Below are 20094 nucleotides of genomic sequence, written 5' to 3'. Positions count from 1 at the left end.
TGGCAGAAACGTTCTACAACTAAATGAGAACAAAAGTTAAATTGTTGTCTTTGGACCCCCAGGCGCTGTCTCAGATATCAATATCAATAAAACAGTAGGTGTGATTTTTGACACTGATCTTAATTTTGAAAAATAGAGTGCTGTGCTGTGGTGAAGAGCAGCTATTTTCAACTAAAGCAGAGAGCCAAATTAAAATCTATGCTCTCGGTTAAGGATTTAGAGATAGTTACCCATGACTTCATCACTTCTAGACATTATATGGGTCTCAAGCATTCATCGCTGAATCGCTTGCAGTTGGTCCAGAATGCAGCAGCGAGGTTGCTGACTGGTACTAAGAGGAAAGAAAGCTTTTCTTCTGACATCTCTTCATTGGTTACCAGTGCAACATAGGATCCATTTTAAGATTTTATTATTTTTGTATAAAGCAGTGGATCATTTGAACCAGTTTGGGAGTTCGTAGCGGTATCACGAATCATTTGAGTCAGTTCAGGAGTTCTTAGCGGGTTCGCGAATCATTTGAATCAGTTCGAGGAATCGGAGCGGGTTCGCGAATCATTTGAGTCAGGTCGGGAGTTCGTAGCGGTTTCGCTAATCATTTGAGTCAGTTCGGGAGTTCGTAGCGGGTTCGCGAATCATTTGAGTCAATTCGGGGATCGCGAATCATTTGAGTCAGTCTGGGAGTTCGGAGCGGGATCGCGAATCATTTGAGTCAGTTTGAGGATCGCAAATCATTTGAATCAGTTCGGGAGTTCGGAGCCGCTTCGCGGATCATCTGAATCAGTTCGATGAATCAGAGCGGGTTCGCGAATCATTTGAGTCAGGTCGGGAGTTCGTAGCGGGTTCGCGAATCATTTGAGTCAATTTGGGGATCGAATCATTTGAGTCAGTTTGGGAGTTCGGAGCGGGTTCGCGAATCATTTGAGTCAGTTTGGTGATCGCAAATTTTAATCAGTTCGGGAGTTTGGAGCGGCTTCGCGGATCATTTGAATCAATTCGAGAGTTCGGAGCGGGTTCGCGAATCATTTGAGTCAGTTTGGGAGTTCGGAACGGGATCGCGAATCATTTGAATCAGTTTGGGGATCGCAAATCATTTGAATCAATTCGAGAGTTCGTAGGGGGTTCGCGAATCATTTCAATCAGTTCGGGAGTTATTAAAAATAATTTTGCATATTTTATTTATGTTCAGTAGTTCTTTCTAGCTCAAGCAAATCCACAAACTAATAAAAGTATTTATTATTAAGGGCGCCTGTTGACTGCTGTATATAAAACCCCTTCAATATACTTGTTGTTACCTCAGGGGATGAGGGGAGTCATCAAAAACAAAAACAAAACAAAACAAACATTTTTTTGGGGGGGGGGGGGCTATAATAGAGTACCGGCACCTCTTTTGGGCCACTTAAAGCACTGGTATAAAGCACTAAATGATTTAGTCCCATCATACTTGTCCGAACTCAGATATCAGCAATCCTCCCGCTCCCTCAGATCCTCTGATCAACTTTTCTTGCATATCACTCTCACTTGAAATTTAAGGGGGATCGGGCTTTTTCTGTGGCCGATCCTAGACTTTGGAACAGTTTACCTCTACACATTAGATCTGCGGCTTCCCTTCCTGTTTTTAAATCCCGCCTGAAGACTTATCTGTATTCCTTGGCATTTGGATGAAATGTATGTTTTATGTTTGTGAATGTGTTTTTGTATGGATTGTGAAAAGTCATTTCTTTTTATTCTCTTAATATCTATGTTTACTTCATTTGTATTATGTACAGCACTTTTGCATACACTAGCTTATTTTAAATCTGCTATATAAATAAACTGACCGTGACCTATTTTGATCTAGAGTTGAAACACAATTTATACATGCTATTGACAAAACATATTATATTCATCCAAACGATTAATTGCATCCAAGTTTTGTGTACCGTATATATTTATTATGTCTATATAAATACACACGCATGCATGTATATTTTCAATAAAAATGTTAATATAAATATTAAATATATTAATATAAACTTATGAATATATATTAACACATGTATTTTCTAATTATATACTGTACGTGTATTTATATATACATAACAAATATAGATACACATGCACATATATATATATATATATATATATATATATATACACACACATACATATAGTTAGATGCTACTTCCATAGATTCTGACTTGACAGAAATACCATTCAGTCCCACCAAATAACATTTACCAGATTACTAAAGTAAAATAGGCTTCAAGTGCCATATTATGATAACGGAGTAAACATTTTTCAGTGATAAAAATAAAGGTTAGAAAAACAATATTAAAGCGCAAATGGTGAATGTGTACACAGACAGTCTTTATTGTAAAAGAGGTAGAGAATACAGGTGTTTCACTGTACAGAGAAAAGACAGCACTGTTGATATACTCATTCAAACGAGAAATAAAGACAGCAAACACACCTCATTCATATAACTGAAACATACACAAACCCAGTACAAAAGAGAAACACACACACACACCAAAAAAGCCAAACAAACAATCTTTGGATTTTTCTCTATTGCCCCCGTCACCCAAGCCAATTCTATCTGAGCTTTGAATAAACAATATAGAGCAGTGATAACAATAATATAATAACTATAATGAAAGCAGTCTTAATGCAGTTTAAAAAGTTCCCCTTTCAACATCCAGATATTGCAGTAACAAATAGTGGAAGCTGTAATGTAGTGGAAAAGTGAAAATAAAACTCAAATAAAATACATGATGGCAACTAAACGCCACAAACTCATCCAACTCTTCTCTCTCACACAAACACACTCATTCATCCAAACGGAGAAAAGGGCATTCATGAAACATACAACTCAACAAAAACATAAATTGTTTGCAAAACTAAAACTTATGTATATTAATATTAGCTAGCATTTTTTCTAACACCATATACGTGTGCATGTGTGTGTGCCTATATATATATATATATATATATATATACACACACACACACACACAGACACACACACATGCACATATGTATGCATTAACTGTAACATATATGTGACCCTGGACCACAAAACCAGTCTTAAGTGTGATTAAGCATAAGTTCTGAATAAATAAGCTTTCCACTGATGTTTGGATGATTTATTTATACGATTCGGACAATATTTGGCAGAGATGCAACTTAATTTAATTACACACACATATAAGCAGCACAATCACTCTCAGTCTGGGCGAAATCTTCTGTTACAAGGAGAGTCGGAGATGTTCGGATCCATATGCAGAACTTTAATATAAGACTGGTCGGACAGGCATTAATCAGGAATGGCGTCAGGGATATCCAGAATCAATAATCAACAGTCACAAGCAGAGGTCGGGGCAGGCGGCAGAGAAGCAAAGGCGGTATACACAATCCAAAATCAAAAACGGGAAGAACAAACACAGGAAAAATGCTCTGAATTGCTAGACGGGGCTAAACAAGTCTTCGCCCAGACTGAGAGTGATTGTGCTGCTTATAAGTGTGTGTGTGTGCAATCAGTCCCAGGAATGAGACACGATGGGAAATGGAGTTCGAAAAAGGGGATGACAAAAAAAAAATGTCAGAGCCCTGAGTAAAGTGCCCTCTATTGGAGTTTATGGGTGCACCAGCTAATGATCGTGACAACTTGTACAAAATATCTTCAGGGAACATGATCTTTACTTAATATCCTAATGCTTTTTGACATAAAAGAAAAATTGATAATTTTGACCCATACAATGTTTTTTTGGCTATTGATACAAATATACCCCAGAGACTTAAGACTGGTTTCGTGTGTCCAGGGTCACAAATGTATATATATAATATATATGTGTGTGCGAGACATTTGGACAGAAATCTGTTCTGCTCGCACAGCACTGAATGCATTTTTCTTTTTAAGATTTTGCAAACAATTTACATCATGCTTCATGAATGAGGCCCATTCTGGTAAATTACCGTATTGAATGGAATACGACAATTGTCATATGCTCAGCTTTATGAACGGTGTACATGGAAGATCTCTGCTCGTGTTTCATGTAGAGTCTGATAATGAGCTTCTAAAAACTAAATAAATGCGAAAAACTAAAACTGCATTTGGGTAGAAGAGTGATCATTCTTTCGTCATTTCGTGTGTCCTCCGGGATCTGAGCGGAAGGAGCTCATCAGTCCGAGTTGTCGGAGTGATCGCTGTTGGGTGAAGTGGCGGAGGGTGGCGTGTTCTGCTCCTGCCAGCTACCATTAGTCTGCAGACAAAGAAAACTGCTGTTCAGACCAGAACAACACAAGTCGTCCAGTACCGAGATAAAATACTAGCATACGTGCCAGAATTTAAGGCCTATTCACAGTGAGTGAGTGAAAAAAAAAAACATCTTATAATGCTGAAAATGTTATTTACAATGATCCGGCTTAAAGTTAGATCATTTTTTTTTCACATTTTGCTGTTTGTTGTAGATTTTGCAATGTTGTTCGCATTGTACTTAAAAGTAACATAGAAGCATTCACCTTTTACCATATTGTTCAGACTATAAGTCGCATCAGTCCAAAAATACGTCACGATGAGGAAAAAAACATATATACAGTAAGTCGCACTGGACTATAAGTCGCATTTATTTAGAACCAAGAACCAAGAGAAAACATTACCATCTACAGCCAAGAGAGGGCACTCTGTCTTCAGTGTAGACTACAGGAGAACTGAGCAGCATAGAGCGCCCTCTCGTGGCTGGAGATGGAAATGTTTTCTATTGGTTCATTTATCTTGGTTCATTTCTCTCGGTTCATGTCAAATTAATTTTGATAAATAAGTCGCACCTGACTATAAGTCGTAGGACCAGCCAAACTATGACAAAAAGTATGACTTATAGTCCGGAAAATACGGTATATTGGCATATTTTATTGTGATTTCACTGCAGAAGCCATATTGTAAATTCTTTTAATAAACAAAAGTTTTTGTAAAATTACCTTTTTTTTTATTAATTACAAAAGAACACTATTATCATTATATCAAGATATATTCCTATTAAATGCAAGTGAAATATACTGTTAAATAATAAATATAATAATAATAATTTCAACATTCATACCACACTATATTTTTATTACTAATAATATATTATCATTATTCCAATATATTGCTATTTTACACTTATTTAAAGCAAGTGAAATCTGATAATAATCTAAATTGTGATATAAATGAACATTTTTAACAACAATACACATTTTATAATAATAATTGAAACATTTATAAAGCACTTAAATTGTTTTATTACTATCTATTTTTTTATATTATTAATAATAAAACACTATTATTATCATTATACAAAGATATTCATATCTCACACTTGACTGAAGTGAAATCTGTATTATTAGATAATAAATATAATTATTTTTAACATTCCCACAGCACCTTATTTACTATACTGATAATAGACCATATCTTTATAATTAAGATACATTCATTTCACATTTATTTGAAGTAGCCTAAAATCTGTATTATTAGATAATAATATTTTGAACATTTGAAATATTTTATTATGTGGAATCTGTATTAGCAGATTTAAATTTAATTAAAAAAAATTAAATAAAAAAAATTACTCAAAGAGCTTAGAAAATGTATATTCTGTATGTAAGACCACATATGTACAATTCACCTTTGTTCATTTGTGCGAATGCTTCTCATAAAAATTCATGTGCCACTTCACACATCGCTCTTGATATGAATAGGCCTTAATTATAATCAGAAGAGCATTTGAATTCTCGCATAAAAGCAAAACCGGGTAAAGATCACAGTGAAGTCACTTAAAGAGCGAGACTGATAGACGGCAGAGACGAGCGAGCATGTGATGAGCTCCTCACCCGGCTCTCTCTGGTACTACAGAGTCTTTCTGAGAAGCGTGATTGAGCGTCCTACCAGAGAGAGAGAGGAGAAGGACATTTAGGCAGAGCTGCATGGCAAAGCAAACACACAGTGAGAACCAAACTCATGCACAGAGACGAAGACATGCAGCGGGTCGCAGGAATGCTGATCGAGTGTGAGAGAGTCGTACCTGAGCTCCCATGTGATAGGACGGCTGCTCTCCGTTCACTGGAGGAACTCCTAGGAAGCAGTCAGCTGACCCTGAGAGCGAGAACGACCCTGAGCCTGGAAGAACGAGTCGTATATGAAAACCCTTGGAAAACATTACTACAATGCCTTTTACTGGAGCACGGGTTTTCAATCTGTACTGTGGAATTGAGACGTTTGGGAACCCCTGTATTCGAGCACTACAATTTTTATATAAACTGTAATGAATTAAGAAGGTTTTTGCACTGTGTTACCAGTAGTATACAGTGGCATGCGAAAGTTTGCGACCCCTTGAAGAATCGGTGAAAATGTAAATCATTTTAACAAAATAAGAGAGATCTTACTAAATGCATGTTATTTTTTTATTTAGTACTGTCCTGAGTAAGATATTTTACATAAAAGATTTTTGCATATAGACCACAAGACAAAAAAAATGCTGAAATTATTGGTTGTTAATACTGTGTGCTGTTACCTGATGATCCTCGACTGTTTTTCTGTTTTGTGATGGTTGTGCATGAATCCCTTGTTTGTTCTGAACAGTTAAACTGAGAACTGTTTTTCAGAAAAACCTTTAAGGTCCTGCAGATTCTTCAGTTTTCCAGCATCTTTGCATATTTGAACCCTTTCCAGCTATGACTGCATGATTTTGAGATCCATTTTTTTTTACACTGAGGACAATTGAGGCACTCAAACACAACTATTAAAAAAGGTTCAAACGTTCTCTGATGCTACAGAAGGAAACAAGATGCATTAAGGAGGACCTGGGGGGTGAAAACTTTTGGAATTTGAAGATCAAGCTAAATTTTACTTAATTGGTGTTCCGGGAAACATACAAGTATCTTCTGTTGATTACGAAGGGCAGAACTAAACGGAAAAAATATATATTTCAACAAAATAAGAAAAACTTGGACATCTTCATCATGTTCAAAAGTTTTCACCCCCCAGCTCTTAATGCATCTTGTTTGGAAAGCTTGGGTTTCCCAAACTTTCGCATGCCACTGTAAAGAGTATTTCTTTGCAAATACATAAACATTTACATACAGTGGTGGCCAACAATATATACCGCTCAGGACTATTTAAAATCTCCAAAACTAGTGTAAAAATGCCCTGTCGGAGCTAAAGACTTGAACTGACCAGTAGAGTTTGGAGTGTGGGGGGATTCCTCGCTCTGTGTCGCCCCTAAGGCCGTCTTCATGGCATACAGATTGGCCTCTTCCTGGAACTTCCCAATGTTCTTCTTATAGCGAATCCTCTTGTTGCCAAACCAGTTGGACACCTGTCATGATTTCAGAGCCAGAATGAAACTGATCCGTCTCTGATGACCGGACGCTCCCGTAGTGGACTGAGAGCCAGGTTCAAAAGAAAACAGGTCTATTAGATAGAGAAAATAGATCTGATAGAGGAGCTGGTACCTGAGACATAGTGATACCACACTGCTTGGCCAGCTCTTCTTTGGCCTCCTCGCTGGGGTAAGGGTTCGAGAGATGCGAGTAGAAATACTCGTTTAGGACCTCTGTGGCCTGTTTACTAAAATTGCGCCGTTTACGCCTGACAAAACAAGAAAATATCATAGAAAAAAAAAAAAAGTGCAATCAGCATCCACGTGAAGAACACAAAGTTTCTGCAGGTTTTATAAAGTTAATTTAAGACTTTTTAAAGATCCTTTTAAGACCAAGTAAAGAATAAATTGTAGGGAACACAATATGTACATTCTAACAATATGTTGTATAAGTTTGAAAACACCCAACCCCAGCTGATCTCTTTTTAACTGGTTTATCAAAAATAAAAAGTGTTTGGGATTAGAACATGGAGATAGAACACTGCACTTTCTGATCAGACTGCAAAAACAAACAAACAAAAATTTTCCACAGTGTTTTTGTCTTGTTCTCTCAAATCACGAAACATTAACTTGAGAAGAAAAAACGACATGACATAAGGAGTCTTGTTTTCTGTGAAACTGATCAAAATTAAGTGAGTTTATGACTAAAATACAAACTAATGTAAAATCTATTTAATTCAAAGAAGGAAGCAAGTTTTCGTTTCCTATCGACATATATTTGTTCTTGCTTTAAGCATGAACTCACTTAAATTTGTTCAGTTTTTCAAGACGTCTTGAGTAATTCCTGAGTATGTTTAAATATTTGTATCTGGAAACAAAACTACATAGAAAAATAAGTTTGCAATGCATGCCATGACTTTATGAATTTAAGACTTTCTGCTCTAATTCGAGACCTTTTATTAGGGTCCCTAAAACAAATTGCACTTTCTGAAACTGATGCATTAGTGCACTACAGCAAAGATGTCATATCACAAATCCCACCTGGCATCCAGAAAGCGCGAGCGCAGTATCATGACCGCTTCACAGGTGCTCTGTTTGAGCTGCGTCTGGATGGAGCTGAACTTGCGGTGGATGATGGCCACCATGCGCTCGATCTCGCGCGGAGACACGGGACGGGTGCGAGACTGCTCCCTCAGCAGGTTCATAACATGGGTAGTGAACTCACTACAGGCCTGGAAACAGCTTGAGGTTAGAAAACAGCTGAGGACACACAGAGCCTGTGTCTTCCTGTGTCAGACACACATTTCTGTCCACAATGCCGTGCAAACAACAGGTCAAGATGTATTTCAGGCTCAATAGAGTGCATCAGTAAGGTTCCAGAAGTAAGAATCTCATTCATTTTCTCCATAAAACAACTGATTTTGAACAATAACTTATGAACCATTAAAGTCAGATCTACTGTGAACTGTGAGATTGTTAATCATTGGTATACTCTTTCGATTATTCGTTAACGACATATGAGGTATTGTATTGATGTTGTCTCTAGTCGTCTGATCTGTTCTCGTTCAGGTGTTCAGGAGGTGTGGCTTTGGAAGGCGGGTGGGAAAGCTAAAGTTAGCATTTTCCAAGATGTCCTACTGCACCTTAAAATATTTGTAAGCATAATATCCTTATTTTGCAATAAAATGAATATATAGTTTTTTTTACATTTAATCAACATCTTTAAATCAATAGTTCTTGCAGTTCTTTTCCTCATTAATGTCATTAGTCTTTTGTCCAATTTTCAAATACTTTTTTCTTCAAATCAAAGTTTGTAATGGGAGACTTTTTTTTTTACTTTTACTTCATTATGAGAAAAAAATGAATGAGAAAAATACTTCCAGAAAGAAAGCTGCTAAAAAAAGTGTGTGTGTACTGCTGCACTCTATTATTGTGATTCAGAATTCTGGACCAATGAGATTTTGCTGTGGGCGTGGCTACCCAGCACAATGACAGTGATATGTACCTGCTCGTATTTTTCCAGCTCTGTGTGGTAAATGTTCCGAATTTGGCTCAACTTGCTTTTATAGTCGGAGTGCTCCAGTGAGCTGTCAGGTGACATCCCGCCAGAGCTGGTCGCGGCAGAGACCGCGGCGGCGGCCCCGCCCCCTTTCTCTGGACCGGCCACACCTTCTGCCAGAAGCATGTTGTCCAATCGTACGAGCTGTGGGTCTGGAGGCTCCTCCTCCTGAGCATTTCTCATGGCAAGACCTGCAAATAAGATATTAATCCATTAAAGGATTCATCCACTCACTGATTTACAAGCAGCTTTGTATTGTTAGAATGTCGGAAGTATAAATAAAACATTTTGTATTGTTTTTATGTGTTGCCTACACCAAAAAAAAAAAAAAAACACTTTTTAGTTGTCAGCAAAGGTCTGCCGTATAACAAGTTTTATAACTTTTATGAAAACTACAGATTGTACTTTCATATTTTTGTATCCCTGATTAAGGAATCGTCTGATCGAACTTATGCATTATGGGTAATGACGTTTTTCCATGTTTTTTTCATCTCTGCCCTGTTCCTTTAGTCATGCATCATGATTCAAAAATAAAAATTACCACTTTAATATTCACCAAATTATGTTTACATTTAATAATACAGATTGTACAACACTGGTATTAGTACTTCAAATGTAAGAAATTGTGCCTATGAATAGTATGCATAACAATAAAAAACATTAATAGATATAATAAAAACATAATTTTACACATTTTTCCGTAATAACATTATTTATTTGAAGGCAATACCAAATTATTTGTTTATGTTCATACTGAAAACTACTTTGGAGTTATTAAAATGTAAAACATTAAAAATTAGATATTCAAGACCCATATTTCTTAAAACTAAATTTGGGTTTTTATGGGTGTCAACACTATATCGATTTTCTCAGAGGAGTAGAAATATTACAATCCATTATGTTTGATACTGTAATGGCAGTCAATGACCTACAAGATAAATATGAATTTGAATTTATTTTAATTTATTCCCTGAAGCAACACAAGGTTAAGTGCTTCAGTCAAGGGCAAAACATGAGGCAGGATGACTCACTTTGACAGTTCCTGTGTCATCACTGCTTAACATTGCAACCACCCTAAATAATGCTTTATTCTATTATACATAGTCTGATTAGGAGAGATTTTATTTGTATTCATGTACTTTACAAAATGGTTCAATACAGCACTGTGCAATAAACAGTGAATAGAGCAGGGCAGTACTGTTTGATTAATGGTGCACAGCATTCAATACCACGGGATGTAAGGGAGCATGCCAAACCACGAAAATTAAAAGACTCCATTAGGCACAACGCCATTTAATTACCAACCATCACAGTAAACATTACAGTCCCCTTAGGGGACTTCCTACACTTAGTCTCCATACAAACAAAAGACATTGCACAATTATTAATAGTTCAATTCTTCCATGCAAATAATAGGAAGCTGCATGCGTGTAAAAAGGTTTGTGTTAATATGCTGGATGGTTATTTACCTTCTCATACAAGCAAGTTACGACTTTATTGTTGCACTGATATCCTAATGCATGCAAATGCAAAATGCTAAAATAGTGCTGAGAAAAATTTTCATTTGGTATTCAGGAACTGCAAATGTGATCTTTACACAAACCAGAAACCATTTGTTATTGGTGTGCTTACTATGCTATTAAAAAAATAAATAATAGTAATGCATGCAAATAGAATGATGCATGCAAATAACACAGTCTGAGACAGTTTTTTGGTATAAGATTATTACTATTATTTGAAAGCAACTTTTTTTATTTTTAAAAGCGGCAAACCTTGTCAAAACCATAATCATTATGCTATTGTTTGAATAAAACGTGCTGTTAAACCATGCAAAATTGCATGTAAACGACATTGTTTTCGAAATATATTTCTGAACTAGAATAAAATATAAACGATTATTAAGAAAAAAAAATCTAATGATTGTGTTTTTATTAGGTGTACACTCTCTGGCTTTGTTCTTGCAGAACATGGCGCCTGTGTCAAATCCAATGCCAACTTTTAAGCCAATTATAAAGTTGAAGTTATGATATTTACCGCTTCTAAAATAAAATGCATGCCAGTTACTCACCAGTTTTCTCCTTAATTTCGCACAGGACGCTGAATAAAGCCGGTTTCATCCGATGACAGTTTAAAGCGTGTTTTCTGTCACAAAATAACATACAAAAGCAAGTCAGTTGGCTAATATTAGCATGCTACCGATGTAACAGACAATAAGACTCGTATTAAATACATAAAAGGCTGAAATCGCGTTGCTAGTGAAAATAGAATATTTAACCACCTCACAATTTATAATACTTAGATTGTTTCAAAGTAATAAATACTCTATTTTGATGACACATTTGCCTTTCACCTTAGCTTCAGGCAGTGATTTGTGTTTTTGTGAAATTAATAAAAATAAAGTTACTCCTGTAATAAGATAAATAAAAATAAATCGATTTATGTATATCTAATAGCGAATCGTTGTTCTGCTACGTATATATTGCGAAGAAAAAGAGTTAGTTTGAAGTCGAGAAAAACGTAAACAATAGCAGCTAAGCCCGTGAACTTCAGCACACAGTCTAATAATTATCTTAAGAGTGATACCTTTTTTATATTTTAGGTTTTGTTAAATAAAATAAAAATGTATTTGGGTGGATTAAAGACGCAATAATGTCATTAAAAAGATATTTAAAATGTATTCTTCTATGTTTTAGCATACCCATGTCTCACGCGACCGTTAGCTAAATGCTAAACTTGTAAGTTTTCAAATAAATCATTTTAAATAACGAACTTTGCTTGCGCTTCGTCTAAACTTTGGTCGGTGATCGTCATGATCTGTTGCAGGATATCTCCGATGTCTCGGCGGTTGTTGTGTCCATTTTCGGTTCCTTCGAGGCCCGCGGGGTCTCCATCGGGGCGGTGTTGAGAAGTCGGGTGTACCGGGTTAAGGGGATGCATTCCAGGGTGTACGTTCAACCCGAGACCGCGGCTTGCGCTGGGCCCGTTGCCTGTGATGGGCTGCTGTGGCTGCAACATCCTGAGCTGTACATTAATCTAGATTAGAGTTGTGACGTTCGCGAACGAACCGATTCTTTTGAACGGCTCATAAACATGAACGATGGGAGCCGAGTCGCGACTGGAGAGGAGCCGTTCTTTCTATCGTTCTTTTTTCCTATGCGTGTTCATACAAATGAGCTCCTCCAGGAGACAGAACAGTTATAGGGGGAGGGGCGCACCCAGCGCAGGCCAACCCTTTATAGCGTGATGATATTAGTTATTAGTTGTGCATGCATTTACAATGCATTTTGTGTTCATTTAAAACTTATTTTAAAATCATTAAAAATGTTCTTTTGTGATACTGTACTTGTATAGAAATGTTTCACTAAAAGCTGTTTCCACAGACATTCATTGCAGCCCACTTTGTTATTGTTCATTGACTTGAAGGGGCTGATGTCCTATTTGCAAAGTTTACAGTAGTAATAGTATGTAGTATGTAGACATTTCCATTTTATTTATTCTAATTTTATCTACTTAAAAAAAAAATTAGTTTTCTATCAAAATGTTCTTGTGTGATAACAATGTTCTTGTGTGGAAGTGTTTGTAGTAAAAGCTGTTTTGCACAGAAATTCATTGCAGCCGGCTTTGTTTTTTATGTTTATTTGTGAGTAGGTATTGTATGAATAACATAAGTCAACGTAGTTTTACACACACACACACACACACACACACTTTGTACTAAAGGTAAATCAAAATAATGATGTCACTGTCTAAGCAGAGGGATTTGTACAACCCTATGGAATATAGTCGACACATGAGAAATGAGGTAATAATCAATATTTCAGAATAATTCAAACTCAGATATTGGTGTGTGATATCTGAGCTTTAATTATTTGACTACAAATCTCACCTCATAATACCTCCCAGTGATTATTTCCAGGATAAACTGAGATGCTCCCAAGCTGGCTTCTTAAAACTGACTAAATATTTAAAAAGAGCCAAAAGAGCCATTCTTTTGAACGGCTCTTTGAAAGGAACGGATCGCGAAGATCCGGATCCCCTCAAAGAGCCATAAATCCCATCACTAATCTAGATGAGTGTGTGTGTGTGACTGTGAGTGAGTGAGTGAGTGTGTGTCCATGCATCACCACTCTAGAGTCCCCTAGCGATTGACACATAAAAAAACGTGCCCTTGAATGGAAATAGACATTCTGCAAATGCAAAAGTCAAGATATGACTACATTGTGATCACACAGTCTGTTGCATGGGTCAAAAACAGTATGACAACACACAGAGGTAAAATGAAATGAAAACTCATCTAACCAATTCCATGAAACATGGATTTATGCTTCCATGAAAATGCAGCCTAAATGCACAAATATGAACCTCAGGGGTTTTGTGAATAAATCTCACAAAACATGTCAGTAACGTGTTCAGTTTACATTTCATTCTGAAATCTAAAGGAAAAAATACCAAGGTAAATGTAAATGTGATTATGCTTTAATTTATGCCAATTTAAAGAAGAAAAACATATTACATTAATGATATGACGTGAATTATAAGTTAAATTAAAAATGTATTTAAAAAAAGTAAAACATTGAGATTATTTAAATGAAAATGGTAGAAACTGCCTTAATTATAATAAAAATAGTATAAAATAAATTACATTTATTTTTATTTTTTAATTATTTCATTCATTCATTAGTTTGTTTGTTTTAAGGGTGAAATGTGAAGTCTGGTCATGTTCTCGACCATTTTCATGATATTCACTATTATTAAGGCACAGTTTTACTTCTGAATTATGAAATGTGATATTCTTGCATGCACTGAGTTGCTCAACATATACAAAATTCCTTTCTGCAAGTGCACAGTTTACATGTCATCATGTCACGGCCTGGAGGCTTTAGGTCTGGAGTATAATCAACAGCGGGAGAAACAGGACGTGTTTCTTGAATGTCAAGTGTCTTATTTTAAATTCTAGTCGCTCAATCGTCTTCTCCTCTGTGCTCAAGTATATCACCAAGTCTACTTCTCGTTTTGCTGGTAGTCAACAGGAAATCTGCAAAACCACATACTGTGTTAAACAAACAGGCAGCCAGTTTCAACATGCTAGACCTTCAGAGCTGTTGAGCGTCAGCAGCACGCATTTCCCATACGCACGATTATAAAATAGCTTAGCATTTGAATAAAAGTGAGTTCAAATGAAGCACATTGCATCATGCACTTCTATAGTTCATTTCTATACATAAACCTATTTCACTAGATTAACTGAAACATGCCAAATAAATAGGGGTGGATCAGGGCCATAAGAGAGGAACAGGAAGAGACAGAGCAAGCAGACTGTGAAGCAGTAAAGCTGTCGATGCATCGTGTCAGCTTTTAGCTCTTTTCAGATTCGTTTGTGAGAAACACTCAAAGTTTAGCCGAGATATGTGGGAGTTAATGCATGTCCGTACACGGAGGTGAGATGCATGTGGGCTTTACTTGACATTCCGCTGAGAGGACCTCATTTGAACTCGTCTAAGTTTGAGAAGGTAAGCAGGGCTGTAAAATGTCACCCACTATCTAAATCGAAATAAGTGCAGTTACATGTTATAACTATATTTTAATAATTATGTTGTGTGCTGAAAACGTGTTATATAAGATTAGTTGTCATATGTGTCGTTCTACTACAGGCTACACTTTGATTGCTCGATAAAAAGTGGCATTATAAATGATAAGCACACTTTAGATATATATGCTGATTACATGCATGACTGTTCAGTGTCTCTCGACTTGGTCAATATATGGAAATGAGGGATCTCTAACTTCATACTTTTTATAGGCTCTCATATTTTCTTCAACGGACGGCTTGGCAGAAGCTACGATGAACGGCTCAGAGGTCAACATTGAAACCTCGGTGGACAAGCAGTTGGAACCTCTTCTCATCCTCGAAGAGGGGGATGAAACTTCGGATGTGATAAACAACATAGAGAGAGAGAGGACCGTACTGAGAGTTAGAACGACTGATGAAAACACAAAAGATGGCAATAGAGAAGCCACAGAGGGAAGTTCACATGATCACAACAGTGTCCAAGTAGGAAAAGGTGAAAGTGAAGCAATGCAGGCCGAACTAGATGAGGAGAGGAATGTGACTCTGGAAAATCAACAAGAGGACATGGTGAAAGATCACGCAGGCTGTGAAAATATTGCGAAAACGGACAAGGGATCATCAGACGGGACGGCTGCGGGACCAGAGAAGATGCTACAAGCAGAGACTCAAGACAAACCAAGCACTCAAGGAGAAGTAAAACTGCGGCCCAAAGACAGGCTCAGCCCTGACGATGCAAAACTAATGGTAACGTTTAATAATTATGCCAAATCTAATAGTGTGTCTAATTGCATTGAGAAGACACCATGAAATGGCTTAACAAGTGCAGTTATTCCTATGTTGATGTATTTCCTATTGAATCATTAAGTGGGCGGGACCTTTGAAGTTCTCCTCTTTTTTAGTTTTAAGCCAATAGGTGTTAGTTACAGCTAGGGAATTTTACTTCTAGAAATTTTAATAATTGTACTAAAATTAAATAAATATTTTATTATTTATTATTTAATTAGCATACACACTACTTTTTTTTTAGTTGAATATTTTTATAACGTACAAACTGTAAAGTTGTGAAATATTATTTTAGTTTAGAGAACTGTTTTCTGTCTGTATATGTTTTAAAATGTAATTTATTCCTGTGATGCAAAGCTGAATTTTCAGCATCATTACTCCAGTCTTCAGTGTCACACGATCCTTCAGAAATCATTCTAATATATGCTGATTTGCAGCTTAAAGTGGTCATGTGATGCCTTTTAAAAAATTCTTATTTTGTGTATTTGGTGTAACAGAATATGCTTACATGCTTTAATGTTCACAAAACATATTTTTTTTAATACTGTACATTATTGTAGGTCCTCTATGCCCCGCCTCTCTCAAACGTGTCATTTTCTACAAAGTCCGCTCTGATTGGCCGAACACTGCAAGCACTCATTGGAAAATGTAATGCCCGTTTCCATAATTGCAAGCTTCATCTTTCAAAATAAATGTAAATGTCCTTAGTTTTACCATCAGTTCAAGCTCAAAAGAGGAACAGAGAGGAGTGACAGACACAGTGATGAAGCTCGTATGTGTTTGCAGTACACAAGTCACGAACGGTTAAGACAGCTGACTCCACTGTGTGACCATCTCGGCGGCGTGCAGAACTCTGAAACTTAAAAAAAATCAAAATACTTAAACTAATAACAAAACATACATACAGAAGCTGATTCAGAAGCACCAGATTGTCGTAGCAAAGTCAGAATGACCTTGTCTCTTAGGTTCACAAAACAGTCGTCCATAAAATGCATTGCTCTTAAAGATTCCTAAATGCATTTACTTTCAGAAGACCAAATAAAAAAGTTATTTTGCTTTCGTCTTTGATAAAGAATATCTCTGTGGATTTGAGACTTTAGTCTTTGCAACTTTACAGATCTTCCTTTTGCACCAAGAATTTGTGACTCTCCGAAGAGAAAGAAAATATTCTGGTGGAAACATTGATACTCACTTTTTAAAATATTTTAATGCACCTTTGCTGAATAAAAGTATTAATATAATAATAACAATAATACACTTTTTTAACTCCAAACGTTAACTCCGGTACTGTAAAGGAGCATTAAAGCTATCAGGCATGGACTAATATTATTTAAAAAGCTTCACATAATAATACTGATTTTTACTTTGGTTGTCATGGAATTACATGGGATTATTTTCTTTTAAAAATTATTGACAAAAATACAAAAGATTAGTCCTGAAACATGCAAACTGACATATCTAATTATTCATTAAGAATTTAAAATCAGCATAAAAAAAGTCTACACAACTTCTGTAATACTTCTAATATTTCTAATATAAATACAATATTCTTCCGTAAACATTTCTGAGTGAAAAATTACATTCATCAAGAAAAGGGCCTTGATTTTATCCTTCAGGAACTGATTGTGTTGAGGAGACAATATTACTTTTCTAAGCATCTGACTTTTGGAAATTAAGCCATATTTAGATGCTTATGGATGGACTCTTTTGAATTAAAGGTATAGTTCACTTAAAAATTACAATTCTGTCACCATTCATTCATCCTTGTGTGTCATTTCAAACCTGTATGAGCTCCTTTCTTCTGTTAAACATGAAAGAAAATACATTTTGATAAATTGGTAACCAACAGTTGGCAGAAGCCAAAAAATACTATGGAAGTCAATGGCTACCATCAGCGTTCTTCAGAATATCTTCTTTCGTGTTCAGCAGAAGACAGAAACTCATACAGGTTTGGAACAACACGAGGATGGATAAACAGTGACAGAATTTTCATCTTGGGTGAAAGGATTTGATGATGATGATGATGTGCTCAGCTTCACAGGACATCTCCAGATTTCCCAGACGCTTTGTGTGAGCTGTTGTTCGCGTTACAAGAGGGCCGGCGGCTCAATGACCAGCGCTGCTCGTTCCGTCTGGAGGGCCGCAGGAGATGTTACTCAGAGCCAGGCACACCTCGCCACAGCCAGAGAGGTGAGGAGACACCATCCGAATGCATCTCCTCACCATAAACACAGACAAGAACTCTCATGAACCGTGTCTTTCCATACAGTGGTGTTCTCCTCCATGACGTCCCTGCAGAAAGAGGAGTTCTTCGATCTGTTGGCCACCTCTCAGGGTCGGCGACTGGATGACCAGCGAGCAGAGCTCCAGAACGCTCCCTCTGCCCCCCCACCTCCGCTGTCCAAAGCCAAACAGAGGAAGAGCAGCTGGAAGATCCCAGAGGTCACCCGGGCCGCCCCCGTGCAAACACCCAAAGAGGACTTCTACCACATGATCGTCAACTCACAAGTGAGCGCTGCTGAGAATGAGACGCTGTTCAACAGTGCGGGAACAGACACAGTCTGTAACTGGCATGTTTGTCTGTGTGTCAACACAGAGGTTTTCAAACTTGATGATGCCAAGGGCCTCAAATCCTCTTCTGAGGAACCCCGTTCCAAATATATATTACATAGGCAGCTGTATATGTGCAAAAAGACAGTTAAACTGCATGTGTGAGAAAAATAGTAAACATTATTTTAGATTTGTATTTATTTATTATTATTATGAATTAATTTGTTTCTTTGTTTATTTATTTTTATTTCTTGCCATTGAAAACTCAATACAAAAAGACAATGAATAACATTACTGCTCAGTAATGTCAAATCAGTAAATGTTTTTTATTTTTTTATATTAAATATTTTTAATTTGTACAATTATTATTATAATTATGATTATTAATTGTTCGTTTTTGATTAAGATAATAATTTATGGTCAGTAATGTCAACTTGGTAAAAGCACATTTTTTTTATTTCTAAAATTATTTTTATTATTATTGTCTTAAGTTTTACTACTACTAATAATAATAATAATTTATTATAACGCAAAAAATATAATTTTTAAGATAAAAAAATGTTTGTAATCAATATAATAATTTCCGGTCAGTAATGTCAAATTGGTAAAGGGTAATGTTTTTGATTTCTAAAATAATTATAATTATATATCATTCCATAAAAAAGAATCATTATTACAATAATAATAATTTGAACAATAATAATTTCAAAATGTTCATGAATATTATGATAATTTGTGGTCAGTAATGTCAAATTGGTTAATGTTTTTGATTTCTGAAATTATTGTTATATTATTAACTTTTTAATACTACTGTTTATACTAATCTTACTAGAATTATTAATATTTATAATATTAAAAAGTATTGTTTTGCCCCTTTTTTTAAATCACAAAACATTTATAATCAGTACAATTATTTCTGGTCACTAATGTAAGATTGGTAAAGGCTAATGTTATTATCATTAGATTTATTATATTATTAAACAGTTTTTTTTTTGTTTTTTTTTTCAGGCCCAGGGGCGGCTGGAGGAGCAGCGCAGTGCAGCTCCAGGACCGATGGACGATGAAGATTTCTTTTCTTTGTTGCTGAAGGTCCAGGGCGGAAGAATGGATGAACAGAGAACGGAGCTCAAACCTGGTCATTAATAGCTGCTCTGATGAGCTGAGAATCAAACGGGAGGTTCCTGCTTTACTGGGTCTGTTACAGTGTGTGAGTTTATCCTGTCAGACTCTTCCTGTACAAGTATCTATTAAGATCAGACTACCAGTATAAGAACACTTGCACTACTTCTCAACATTGCTGCATTCATTGCGCTTGAATTCATAGTTCTATAATGAATGGGAGACTCACAGAATATCTCTTGCTTTAAACATAAAGGTCATTTTGAAGGATCTCTGCCTCTGCCTGATATGTATATGCAAAAATATGGAAATAAATGTTTAAATGTGAATTATAAAGTTTATTTTATTACGAAGAAATAATCAGGGCCATAAGATGTTTCAGATGTAGTTCCATTGTTTTACATCCCAGATTCAGCCACCAGATGGCGACAGAGACTAACAATATTAATCTCACTTGAGTATCATGAAGAAACCACATACTGCACAAAAAATATATATATAGTTTATGTTTCATTAATACATTTTATCACCAGTATATTTTTACAATATATTTTGTTGCATCATATATTTTAAATATATCATAAATACATTTTATCATTAATATATTTTGGGTTCATTTTTTTATATAATTTGTAAAAAAAAAAATATTTATTTTTTTGCCATATGGGTCTTTATATTGA

General features: G+C 35.9%; 2 protein-coding genes across 3 annotated transcripts; one reads left to right on the top strand and one right to left on the bottom strand.

The window, feature by feature from the left end:
• Nucleotides 1-2325: 2325 nt before the first annotated feature.
• On the bottom strand, nucleotides 2326-12646 carry LOC127974690 (pre-B-cell leukemia transcription factor 1). Of its 2 annotated transcripts, XM_052578146.1 has the most exons (9): nucleotides 12164-12646; nucleotides 11462-11535; nucleotides 9340-9584; nucleotides 8376-8566; nucleotides 7468-7603; nucleotides 7190-7331; nucleotides 6039-6133; nucleotides 5848-5898; nucleotides 2326-4238 (listed from the first exon to the last, which is right to left on the bottom strand). In XM_052578146.1, exons 1-9 carry the CDS (start codon nucleotides 12406-12408, stop codon nucleotides 4158-4160), a joined length of 1260 nt encoding a protein of 419 aa, XP_052434106.1. In that variant the 5' UTR covers nucleotides 12409-12646; the 3' UTR covers nucleotides 2326-4157. The 2 variants fall into 2 exon arrangements, with proteins under 2 accessions (XP_052434106.1, XP_052434107.1); XM_052578147.1 differs by lacking the exon at nucleotides 5848-5898 and having other exon boundaries at nucleotides 12164-12643.
• A 1929-nt stretch (nucleotides 12647-14575) lies between these two features.
• Nucleotides 14576-19743, top strand: LOC127975417 (G-protein-signaling modulator 1). The gene is made up of 5 exons (XM_052579461.1): nucleotides 14576-14903; nucleotides 15194-15706; nucleotides 17779-17935; nucleotides 18015-18253; nucleotides 19304-19743. Exons 1-5 carry the CDS (start codon nucleotides 14841-14843, stop codon nucleotides 19436-19438), a joined length of 1107 nt encoding a protein of 368 aa, XP_052435421.1. The 5' UTR covers nucleotides 14576-14840; the 3' UTR covers nucleotides 19439-19743.
• Nucleotides 19744-20094: the final 351 nt, after the last annotated feature.

This window comes from Carassius gibelio, chromosome B16 (genome assembly GCF_023724105.1).
Source record: "Carassius gibelio isolate Cgi1373 ecotype wild population from Czech Republic chromosome B16, carGib1.2-hapl.c, whole genome shotgun sequence".
Lineage (NCBI taxonomy): Eukaryota > Metazoa > Chordata > Actinopteri > Cypriniformes > Cyprinidae > Carassius > Carassius gibelio.
This window is presented reverse-complemented; position numbering and strand designations above follow the sequence as displayed.

Coding starts and splice junctions, on each gene's coding strand:
- LOC127974690 (XM_052578146.1), bottom strand. CDS start 12,408: ATGTTGCAGCCACAGCAGCCCATCACAGGCAACGGGCCCAGCGCAAGC. Junction 11,536..12,163: donor TTAGACGAAGCGCAAGCAAA/GTTCGTTATTTA, acceptor ATTTTGTGACAG/AAAACACGCTTTAAACTGTC. Junction 7,604..8,375: donor TCGCGCTTTCTGGATGCCAG/GTGGGATTTGTG, acceptor TTGTTTTGTCAG/GCGTAAACGGCGCAATTTTA.
- LOC127975417 (XM_052579461.1), top strand. CDS start 14,841: ATGTGGGCTTTACTTGACATTCCGCTGAGAGGACCTCATTTGAACTCG. Junction 15,707..17,778: donor CTGACGATGCAAAACTAATG/GTAACGTTTAAT, acceptor TGATGTGCTCAG/CTTCACAGGACATCTCCAGA. Junction 17,936..18,014: donor ACCTCGCCACAGCCAGAGAG/GTGAGGAGACAC, acceptor CTTTCCATACAG/TGGTGTTCTCCTCCATGACG.